Source organism: Crocuta crocuta, unplaced genomic scaffold (assembly GCF_008692635.1).
Source record: "Crocuta crocuta isolate KB4526 unplaced genomic scaffold, BGI_CrCroc_1.0 scaffold337, whole genome shotgun sequence".
NCBI lineage: Eukaryota > Metazoa > Chordata > Mammalia > Carnivora > Hyaenidae > Crocuta > Crocuta crocuta.
In genome coordinates, this window is record NW_027528873.1 from 995977 (window position 1) to 1008332 (window position 12356).

The 12356-nt window shown below is 37.6% G+C and overlaps 1 protein-coding gene across 2 annotated transcripts in view; it reads left to right on the forward strand.

Annotated features, from left to right (window-relative positions):
• ARMC8 (armadillo repeat containing 8) overlaps positions 1–12356 on the forward strand; it is a 106260-nt gene that overhangs the window by 34535 nt on the left and 59369 nt on the right. For both annotated transcript variants that reach the window (XM_077756667.1, XM_077756668.1), the window contains 3 exons: positions 6917–6988; positions 8380–8522; positions 8627–8724. In XM_077756667.1, coding sequence (XP_077612793.1) covers positions 6917–6988; positions 8380–8522; positions 8627–8724 — 313 coding nt within the window. The remainder of the gene's footprint in view (positions 1–6916; positions 6989–8379; positions 8523–8626; positions 8725–12356) is intronic.

Sequence of the window (12356 nt, forward strand, 5' to 3'; positions counted from 1 at the left end):
ATTGTTCACCATGTATCACCTTAGTCTAGCTACCCTCAAATGTGTATTTTCTCCTATGACCAGTGAGTTTTCAGAAGGAGGTCAAACTTTATATCAGATTATAGTTTTTGGTATCTGGTTAATTTTTTTTTTTTGGCTACTTCACACCAATTAGATGAAGAATTGAGTGTACAGTATTCCAAACAGGAGCTTCTTCAGGTAAGTGAAAAGTAATACTGGTTCAAAATGAAAATGATATACTTGATCTTTAGTTTGTTGTTTCAACCTTCAGTGATTTTAAAAATAGTTTTCTGTTTTTAAGTATTAGGTTTTCATTTAAAATTTATGCTGTTTAGGCTGTTACACTGTTTTGACCGATTGACTAGAACTGTTTCCCCAGCACGTCTTGATCCCACTTTTTAAAAATTGTTTTCTTGCTGTTTCAATTGCAAAGTGCAGTGTTTACTTTCTCTCTTGGTTTTGATCACTATCCTAATATTCTAATTTAGACAGACGTTCTGGTAGGCACTGTACATAATGGTTTAATATTTGAGCCTTTTTCTCTTCCACACTGAAAATTAATCTCTTTCAGAGTAAAGAAAGGAAGTAGAAAGGTTAATCTCCGCATAAAAGTAAATGCTTCTTGAGTCCATTTATTAGCGGGAAGATTTAAGATTCTAGGTAGATTTTAGCTAAGAACGTACCCTGACAGATGCATTTTTGTAACATCTTAATATTGGCTGCTTCTCCCATCCTCAAAGAGTAGGATATTCCCCAGGCTTACTTTTTAGCTTTTCTACCTGGATATTTTTAATCTCACTTCAAAGATAATTCATTGTGTCTAAAATCAAAATAAGTCTTTGTCTTGTTAAGGGACTTATTTTCTAAGCTTCCTATTGTTCTCTGCTCCGGGAACTCAAACTTGTAGTAGTCACTCAAGACATGTCACATATCCGATTTCCTGTACCCATCAAATCATCTTGTTAACTGCTTCCTCAGAATGTCTTCTGTATTAATGATTCTTCTGCCTGCCATCTTAGTCAGTCTCATGTAACCAGATATCTGGAAGGATTGTATAATTCCTTCAGCAAACATTAATTGAGTGCCTGTCATGTGCTAGGCATTGTGCTAGGATGAGAGTATATAAGAATGAATAATATAGTCACTGCTTGGAAGATCCAGAAGTCTTTGAAGGAGTCAGATAGCTAAATAGACTGTCCACCGTAGTGTGGTTAGTGAATGTTACAGTAATCCTAAGTACATGGTAGTTATGGGACCAGAGAGGAAGGGCATCAGCCATTTAGTTTCCTTTCTTGACTCTAGTATTATCTGCATTCCCATCCAGTCCACATCCAGCTTATCATCCTTAGTCATTGCTTCCTTCATAACGCTTTTTCTGATGGAAACTTGATTGCTCCTTAATCTGTCACCCTTGAGTTTGTCTCTTCTCTTTATCACTTTTCTTTTTGTTCTGTTTAATATTCCCACTTTAAAGGGACACTTCTTTTTAATCCAGGCTCCTGGTCCTGCCCTAGAAATATGATGTATTTATTTCCAATATGGTCTTATGAATGGCTTTCCCGTTTGCCCTTCCCATTCACTATCCAAATCCTAGCCATTTTCTAAGGTTCATTTAGTTCCTGCCATTGCCTCAAAACCTGGTAAGCTTGTCTCATCATCTGTTTATCTCAGGCTTATAAGCACTTGATTTATAATATAGCACTGCTTTACACTGTTAGTGTTATTTTTCCTCCCCAAGAAGATTAACTCTTTAAGCATCCCATTATGTGATGCTTTTCTATCCTTCATAGAGCCTAACACAGTGCTGAGCTCAAAACTTAATTGTTGAATTTCAGTAATATATGAGTAGGGCATTTTTTTTTTTCTTTCTGCATTAAAAGTTGGTAGATACAAGGGGAGCCTGGGTGGCTCAGTCAATTAAGTGTCTGACTCTTGATTTCAGCTTAGGTCGTGATCTCATGGTTCATGAGTTCAAGCCCCTGTTGCACTCTGTGCTGACAGCACAGAGCCTGCTTGGGATTCTCTCTCTCCCTCTGTCTTTGTCCCTCCCCTGCTTGGGCATGCATACTCTATTTCTTTTTCTCTCAAAAATAAAATAAATAAACATTTTGTAAAAAGTTGGTAGATAGGATATGTATATATACTTTGATCTACTGGAAAAAGATTTTTTTTTTTTTTTTTACAAATAGTTTATTGTCAAATTAGTTTCCACATAACACTCAGTGCTCATCCCCACAAGTGTCCTCCTCCATGCCCATCCCCCCTCCCCCCCACATCCATCAGTCCTCAGTTTTTGTCAGCATTCAAGAGTCTCTCATGGTTTGCCTCTCTCCCTTTCCCCCACCATTTCCGCCCTTCTTCTCCCCCTTGTTCCTCCGTCAAGTTCCTCCTAATCCTCCTATACGTGCAAACATATGATATTTGTCCTTCTCTGCCTGACTTATTTCGCTCAGCATAACACCCTCAAGGTCCATCCATGTTGCTACACATGGCCAGATTTCATTGTTTCTCATTGCCATGTAGTATTCCATGGTATAGATAAACCACATCTTCTTGATCCATTCATCTGTGGATGGACACTTAGGCTCTTTCCATGTTTTAGCTATTGTGGAGAGTGCTGCTATGAACATTGGGGTCCATGTGCTCCTATGCCTCAGCATTTCTGTATCCCTTGGGTAAATTCCTAGCAGTGCTATTGCTGGGTCATAGGGGAGTTCTATGGTTAGTTTCCTGAGGAACCTCCACACTGTTTTCCAGAGGGGCTGTACCAGTTTACATTCCCACCAACAGTGTAGGAGGGTGCCCGTTTCTCCACATCCTCGCCAGCATCTAGAGTTCTCTGATTTGCTCATTTTAGCCACTCTGACTGGCGTGAGGTGGTATCTCAGTGTGGTTTTGATTTGTATTTCCCTGATGAGGAGGGATGCTGAGCATCGTTTCATGTGTCTGTTGGCCATCTGGATGTCCTCTTTGGAGAAGTGTCTGTTCATATCTTCTGCCCATTTCTTCACTGGGTTGTTTGTTTTTTGGGCGTGTAGTTTGGTGAGTTCCTTATAGATTCTGGATATTAACCCTTTATCTGATATGTCATTTGCAACTATCTGGGAAAAGGATATTTTTAATTGAAAGTTAGAAATGCCTTTATCTTGTATAAAATGTAAAATTGAAACATGGGAGGAAAAGGAAATACATTAGCTGACTTCTTTTTGATCAGTTTGTTCTGATTGCTTGATATGCTGAAGGTAACGGGAAAAAACATTTGGTATGAAAAACATGGATTGAGACTGGCTCTATCATTTAATATGGAGCTTTGAGAAAAGCCTCAAACCTGATTCTTAGTTTCCTCATCAGTAAAATGGGGTTAATATTACTCAAGGTTGTGATGAAGATGAAGTAAAATGATAGATATGGAATGCTTTGTCAACTTCCAAGGCAGTATATAAATTTTGGATAATTTTGTTGTGCTCCCATCTTGGATGATAGTTGTGAGTTTGCATGTTACAAAAATAAGGATTTCTCTATGGTGCATTTTGTGATCCATTGATAGTAACTTCTCTGATATTTTCAGATCAGATTGGCTTTCTTGCCTCTCAAGAGGAAATAGACCTCTGTCAGACAAAGTAATGAGTGTGCTATGATTGAGGGTGGCTAGCAGGAACACCTAACCTAGACCTGGGAGTTGTCAGGGCAGGCTTCCTGGAAGAATTAACATTAATATCTAAGGTCAGACCTGAAAGATGAGTAAAGTTAGCCACAGGAAGATAGGAGGGAGGGGATAAGGAAAAGAGAGAGAGAATAGTTACACTCTGGCTCTGAAATGGAATCTTAAACCATATTTAGATCTGCTACGGATAGGTGTATATGATAATGATTATTTCAGTTGTAACTCTTTCATAGAAATGATCTTCTAGTATCTCTTTATAGTAACAGCTGGCTAGAATTTATTTGCTAGGTGGTAAAGTCTCATCTTCCTTATGTACCATAAATAGATTTTACTTGTGAAAGCCACAGCAAGAATTATTTTCTTTAGACATTGGTACATTTTATTAATGGTATTCTCTTCAGTCTGCATTTACTCTGTAACTACCAGCTACCTCCTTCATGTCTTTTGTGAACTTTTAAGAGAACTGGAAAATTGGTTTTAGAGGGGTTTTTGTTTGCTTTTGTCTATAAAAACATTTACTTTTGTGTGGTTCCAGACATTTGGAACACTTAAAAGGTAATGTAAGGACACCTCATTTCTGCTTAGTTTAGGAAGAGTGGACAAAAGTCTGGGGAAATGTTTCTGTTAGGAATTCCAGAATAGAGAGAAAATGGTGCCTGGCACAAAATAGACTCTCAACAGGTAACTGTTGGACAAATGGATGTGCTACATTAGTATAAACAGAACGCATTAAGCGAAAAGAAGATGAAAGTAAGTGGTAAACTGCTAAGTTAGGGTCTATAAGCTGATAATTGGGAAGTAAGTCTCTATAAGGAGGTCAAAGCCTAGATGTACAGTCTCACCCACTATGCTTTGTTCGGTGAGGCTTTGATATCCCATAATTTTATAATTGTCTGTCAGAGCTTGGTTAAAACCCTAGTAAGCTTCATTCAACTTAGTCCCCATAAATGAAAAAAATACTCTTACCCTGTGAACCATGCGGAAGATCTGAATGATGGTTTTCAGAGAGAAACAGATAAGGCCCTGAAAAAATAGACCTACCCTAAGGCACTGAGCTTCTGGAGGAAGACTGGCCAACAGTGGTTGGCTCCAAATTTGTGAAAATGCCATTCAAAAACTTGTGAGAATCAGCTTTCAGCACATCACTGCATCACAGCAGTATTTTTCTGCCATAATCAAAGGAGGTAATTAAGGAGAAACGGTATTGTAATTATCATCAGGGTCTTTAATGCCAGTGAATTTGGTTGGTATTGGAAATACATGCTGACTATAACATTTAGTTGTTGATTTTTTAAAGTAGCATTTTCTCCCTGTTTTCTACTGTTTTTCTACAAGATCATGGTTTGCCAATTACAGAGTTTTTTAGGATTCTAAGTTTCAGAGTTGACAAAAAAATTCCTATATATGTTAGAGCTCTGTCACCTTAAGAGTTAAAAGAAATGCTGTGTGAGAATTAGAGGAACTTATTTGGGGATATGAAAGAAATTGGTGAGCTATAAGAACTTTGAGGCTCTATAGTGATGGTCTTAACACTGTCAGATGTGACACCCCCTCATAAATATTTGTTAATGATCCCTGTACCACCCTGAAATTAAATTAGTAATAATACAACTCTTCACATACATAACTCCAAAAATAATACAGTGCCTCCCTGCTTATAATATAAATGAAAAAAATTTTAAGGATAGTTTATAATGTTTCCATATGTAAACATTTAGGCATGAATACATTAGAAGACTTAATGAAGCAGTGTGAGCGCAAGAGCTCAAAATGTGGAATGATGTATGGTATTGATAACTCCAGTACTGTGAGTGGCCACTGTGCTGGTGATCTGATTTTCCAAAATCAAATAACTTCTAATAAAAAGTGTAGTCTCCTTCTTATTTACAGGACAGACGCAATACTGAAAAATACAGCTTTCTTTAAAGCGTACCAAAAAAAATTGCTTTCTGTCTAATTGTAAAACTATGACCAGAAATTTCGAGACACCCTCATTAACTTCTAAAATGCCCTTATGGGGCTTTCATCCTCTCTTCCCCGGTTTGAGAACCACTGCTATGTAGAATCACCTAGCATCCTAGTGTTAAAATTTTTTTTTAAATGTTTGTTTATTTTTGAGAGAGAGACAGAGCGTGAGCAGGTGAGGGGCAGAGAGAAAGGGAGACTTAAAATTTGAAGCAGGCTTCAAGGCCTCAGCACAGAGCCTGAAATGGGTCTCAAACTCATGAACAGTGAGATTATGACCTGAGCAGAGTCAGGCGCTGAACTGACAGAGCCACCATCTGGTGTTTTATATTAAGATAGCACTACTGACCAATTAGGGTGAGTATTTTTTATTAATCACTTTATTAGTAGTACTAGGTTTACTTTGAACTATTTATTTTTTTCTTAACCTGTCATATGGGACCAGTCAATGTTTGTGAACCAGTTGGTCATTCATAGAGATATTGTTCTTGTGGAATAGAGTTTTTATTCCTGAGGAAGTAAAGATCTGAGTGTAGCTATATTAAAAAATACTGGTGAATATGTGGGAAATAGAAAAGTTTTTTTTTCTTATTTTTAAATCTCTTTGAAAGGTAATGGGCTGCTTAACTGAAAAATAGTAACGATATATTATTTTTAACCAAGTAAAAAAATAAAATCTGCTATGACAGTAATAGCACAAAGAATGATGGAAAAATATAAGTATATGCTTGCAAGGCTCTTAAAACACAAATGAAATAAGATAATATCCCTTGAAGACCGACTGATAATTTAAAAGATATATATTGTAAACTGTAAAACAACCACTAAAAAGCAACAAAACAAAACCCGAAGAGGCACAGCTAATTAGATAATAAAAGGAGGTAAAAGGAACCATAAGAAATGTTCAATTCAAAGAAGTCAGAAAAAGAAGATAGAAACGAACAAAATCATGATCCCTGAGACAAGGTTAGATATAATGTGTGGGCCTTTTCTGAGGAACTCAACATCCTTTGCATTGGAAGTCTTTTATGAGTGTTTCAGGGTATCTCCCACTTGCCCCACTCCCCTACTTTCCTGTATTACAGCCCCCAGGTTCACTCAGTACCTATCTCTGTTCTGCCCTTTGGTACTCCAGGTACAAAAAGGATCAAGGATTCACTTTGTCACTGATTTCTCTACTTGTCAATCCAAGATGTTGCATAGTAAAGATAAAGTGGAATGAATTGATCATTGATTTTTCTGTGATGTCTCAACACTCCTTGCCCTTTTCTCTTCCCCTGAATTCAGAGACATGAAAAATGCTGTAATTGGAAACAACAAGCAGAAAGCCAATCTCATTGTTTTAGGAGCTGTTCCAAGGTATGTTTGCTGTCAGTCCCTTTTTTGCTATTCATACTAAGTTTCTAATGTATTTCTCATCCTCATCCATAAGCTCCATCTTTTTTCTATATTGTCTATCTTGTTTTTAAAAACCTCTTAATTTTTAAAATAAATGATTTGAAATATATGAAGCATATCTTTAGAAATAAATACCAGAGAATGGAATATGAAACAAATGTATTAATACTTTTTGGAAATTCAGGAAGATCATTGACCCTGAAATAAAAAGATGCGTGTTGGCTAGATAGACAATATGTATCAGCCTGATTCTTCTGTCTCCTCAGAGCCTTAGCAGTTTCATATGATTGGATAATAATTTCTTAGGATTCTCAAAACCTTTTTAAAACAACAAAAAATACTCCTTGATTTTTAATCCTGCTTTTCTTTTTTTAATTTCTAATTTTTAGATTTGCTTTTTTTTAACTTAGAAAATTTTTTATCTTTTTGCTGATGACCTAATTAATAAATAAGCTTCTTTTTAGCAGACAGTGATAATTGTATAACTTTCTCTTTGCCTTTGCTACTCAGAACTAAGTTTTATGTGTAGTTGCTGGTTTTTTTTTTCCAGGAATTTTAATATTTTTTTCCTCTTCATTTTTGTCTTTTGATGCAGGATTCATGGTTTTATTGTTTTTATCATAACTGACCTCAAATATATACTGTGGTAACCATAAAACTCTCAGCAGCCTTTCTTAGGGGATTAGTGTTCAGTGTATGTAAGTGTACTTAAAGGAGCATGAGTGTTTTACTGTAGAACATAAAAGAGGTGGTCATAAGTGGCAGCTGATTAGAATTTAGGGAATATTTGCTTGACAGGCAGGGCTGGGATGGAAATGAGAGGATCTCCTGATTCCCAAATGGGAAAACTGGAGAAAGAAGAGTTTTCCTTGCTTGAAGAACTGCATAAGGACTCTGAATATTTCTTCTAGGCTAAACCTCTGTGATCTCTGAAATACACTTCTGGATAGTCCAGGTCCCTTTCTTGTCTGAATTTAAGATCTGATAGCACTTGGCATTGACTGTCCAGAGTCTTCATATCCTGGAGTGGCAGATAACATGGACCGTGGTGCTGCTGTCTCTACTTATGGACGATTTTCAGAATAATAGTTCTGATAAATTCTAAGATTATATGTAATAGCTCTTTTGCTCAAAGTGAAGAAAATCTCTTCTTGATTTTTCTTACCCAGATATTCCTTTATTAAATTAGTAGCTGATGTAAACAAATGACCATTTCCTAACCTTCTGTAAGCTCACCAAACATATTTTTAGTTTGTGGGAAGTGTTGGTAGCATTTTTCTGTCACGTTCAGCTAATTTACTTGTGTTTAATTCTTTTTAGTCTCCTCTGTTTATCAAATTCCTTCTTTTTAGATTATTGTACTTGCTTCAGCAAGAAACTTCAAGCACAGAGCTGAAAACTGAATGTGCGGTGGTATTGGGAAGTCTTGCTATGGGTACTGAAAACAACGTCAAGTCTCTTCTAGATTGCCATATTATCCCTGCCTTACTGCAAGGTATGTGAGGAAGCCATTTTTGTGCAAGTAAAAATCAGAATCAATTTGTAGTATTTAAAATACGGATTGAAAGGATGAGCCTCACATCTCTTTTCTATTGACAGGACTACTGTCTCCAGACCTGAAGTTCATCGAAGCTTGCCTCCGGTGCCTGCGCACCATCTTTACCAGTCCCGTCACTCCAGAGGAGCTGCTGTATACAGTGAGTTGTAGAAGTGTTTGAATCATCAGCTAGATTTCACTAGCAACATACATCTACTTTATTCGGCATCTCAAAACTCATCATAACTGTGTTGTATCATAGGAAAAGTCTCAAGAAGTATGTCAGTGCTTGCTAATTTGCAGATATCAGATGTTCTAGATATTATAAAGAAGTAAAAGATAGTATCAGACCTTGAAGAATTTATAAGCTGTTTAAAAAAAGAAGACCCAGGGGCGCCTGGGTGGCTTAGTCGGTTAAGCGTCCGACTTTCGCTTAGGTCATGATCTCACGGTTCGTGGGTTCGAGCCCCGCGTCGGGCTCTGTGCTGACTGCCAGCTCGGAGCCTGGAGCCTGTTTCAGTCTGTGACACCCTCTCTCTCTGGCCCTCCCCTGCTCACGCTGTCTCTCTCTCTCTCCTAGAAATAAATAAAACATTAAAAAAAATTTAAAAAAAAAAAAAAAGACCCATTTTGATCTCTTACTACCAAATTAAAGGCAATATATTTAATGTACTTACTCTAGGTTAAATCCAGCAGAGTACGCTTTACAGAGAATTTGATCTGGATCTTGAATAATAGATAAGATTTAGAGAAGTGGGGAGGAAAGAGGCCATTCTGGGAAAGATTTGTGTAAGAGAGAATATGCAGGGCGGTGGGTAGAGTAGTCTAATGTGGCAAAGGGATCAGTGTTAGATTCTGGAGAGGTGACCCAGATCCAGCCTGCAGGAGGCTTGCTTGCTAGGCTAGAATCAGAGAACATGTGTGAGAGAATCTGGAGATCTTTGGGGTCATTCAGTAGTTTTCAAAAACCTCAGGGATTAACCTCAGGGGATGTTTTTATCTATTGATTACAGGAGACTTTCTTAATGAACATTAACTAGGCCAGTATTTTTCAAACTCTCTGATTTATAATCCATGATAAGAAATATAGTTTCCATTGCCACACTGTGCAGATGTGTGAGGGGATGCAGAGAGAAAGAAGATTCCTGGGACAGTCTTCACAAAACAGTTCCATAAATATGATGCCCTCTGGTTTCTATTCTGACTTTTCTCATTTGTAAAAAAAAATGCTGGTTGTGTTTCTCTCAGCCAACACAAAGAATCAGTGTCAGATAGGATACATTCCTATTCTTATCTAGAATCACATTTTACAAATATTTCAAGAATATAAGTAATCAAGAGGCATAGGCAAAACAAGCAGGGGGAGGGTGGAATGTCACGAGGCTCCGTAGTCCATCCTCCCCACATCGGAGACATGCTCCGTTGGCCCCTAATGATACGTAAGGTCTGTAAGTGAGGTTCATGGGTCACTTCACACAGCAGGGAAGCTCTAAATTATGAAACATCTCAATTTTATACATTAGGGATTTGTGCAGTATTCTTCAGGGAGCCGTGCCTCATAAATCAATACTCTTCACTACAACAGTTATTAGACTTGAGCATGGACCATGATTACCTGGAAGGTTTATTAAGCACAGTTTGCTTGTGCCTACTGTCAGACTTTGTGATTCAGTGAGTCTGGGGTAGGGCCTGAGGATTTGCTTTTCTAACAAGTTTCCAGGTAACTCAGAGGCTCTTGGTCCATGGACCACTATTTGAGAACTAAACTAATGATTTATACTTTAAGCTATCCTAAATTGGGGACATCCTCCTCAAAGCTTTATACAGAGAAGAGCTCTACTCCTAGTAAATGTCAGTCTGTTTCCCTGAAGGTCCCATTTTGATGTTTACAAAGAGATTAAACCAATTGCTTGTCTTCTTTACCCTATAAATTTCTCTCTATCCCCATTAACAGTGAGAAATTGATCCTGGCCAGCTGTTTTAACTCCTTCCTCCTCACTTTCCAAAATGATTTTATGACCTACTAACGGATCATGGTACATAATTTGGAAAACTCGTCTACACTGACTTAACTTTTTTACATAAGAACAATTTAAGGCCCAAGAACGTTAAGTGGCTTTCACAGTGAGAATGTCCAAATTAGGAAACATCTCAGTTTTATGCGTCAACGACAGTGTGAATCTGTGAAAAGTGTTGCATGGGATAATGACAGAGTAGTGTTTTAGTGTAATTAATTGATATCTGTGAGTTGGATTGTATAGAGCTAGCTGGTACAGCAACTCAGACAGTAAACTGAAAACAAGACAGTCCACTTAGAAGAGAGCAGAATGTCTAGTTTGAAATCCTTCTTACCAGATGGGTGCCTTTGGGTAGATTATGCAACTGTTCTTTGCCTTGTTTAATCAACTATAAATTGCAGATCTGTAAAACAATTGGCAGAAAGGAGGCAGATGTGAAGAAATGGGATGAGGCCATTATAATAGGAAAACTGAGGGATGAGAGAGCAATGGAGGAAAGAAAAGAGGTGGAAGTAGTTTCAGGAGCTTAATAGAAGCTTTTCTATCATCCTTTTGATTGCCTGCTTTCTTAGCTGCTACTTGTTTCCCTATCTTCTACCAACGTAACCATTGTTGCCCCCGCCCCCATAAAAATAGACATGTACTTGACGTTCTTCTCATCTTCTCTCTTCCTTTTCTTTCTGTACATTTAGTACCTGACTTTCTTTGAGATTTTCTAAATTTTCATTTTGTTTTTAAACTGCATGTGATAACACGAGATTATACTAACAGAGGATTAAACTAAGGGAAAGATTCTACTTATAGGGGATCATCATCCTTCTATTTTCCTACTTAGCTGTTATATATCTTGGGCATTCTTTTCTTTTTAAGGGAAGCCCCAAATCTTGTTCATCCCAACATGATACCTTTAAAAAAATTTTTTTAACGTTTTTATTCATTTTTGAGAGACAGAGTGCTAGTGGGGGAGGGGCAGAGAGAGAGAGAATCTGAGCTGAAGTTGGACACTTAACCTACTCAGCAACTCAGGCGCCCCTGCCATGGTGCTCTGAAGTTGTCTTTGTTGCCCTCTGTTGTCTTTTGTCAGAGTGTGGTCTATGGACCAGCAGCATCAGCTTCATTTGGAGCTTAGATCCTACTCCAAACCTACAGAATCAGAATCTGCAGATAATATCCCCTGGGATTTTGCTGCACATTCATATTTGGGATGCATAGCTCCAGGACTCATGACAGCATTGATGAGGAGGCTTGAGCTAAGTCTCTTTTTCCATCTGGGGTTGAGGCCAAATACCCTTTCAGCTTTTAATTCCCTTTGCACCCTAAGAAGAAGGGGATTCTTGGAGAGCCCTGTAGCAGGTTGGGCGGATTCTCCTCTCTTCCACTGCACTGTCATATATATTGCTAAGTGTCAGCAATAGGTGGAGAATATGCTCTAAGTGAGAAGTTGATACTTTATGTGAAGATTGAAATTAGCTAACTACCGTCATAATTCTTACTAGTTACTGATACCACAACATCTCAGAGTTCAAAACTGTCATTTTTTGTACAATATTTCCTCCTTATAGGCTGTTTAATATTGTATATATTATTCACATTTTGGTTTCAGAACAGATTTCTGTTAAGTCTTTCAAATGACTTTGTTTTATTGTGGGATGTAAACTGTTTATGGGAAAGAAGTTGAGATTTTCCTGTTCTTGTATTTTGTTGTTGATGATAAATGTTGAAGTCCCTCTCCTTGTCCTTTACTTGAACACTTTAGGGGACCGTGTTGTTTTTG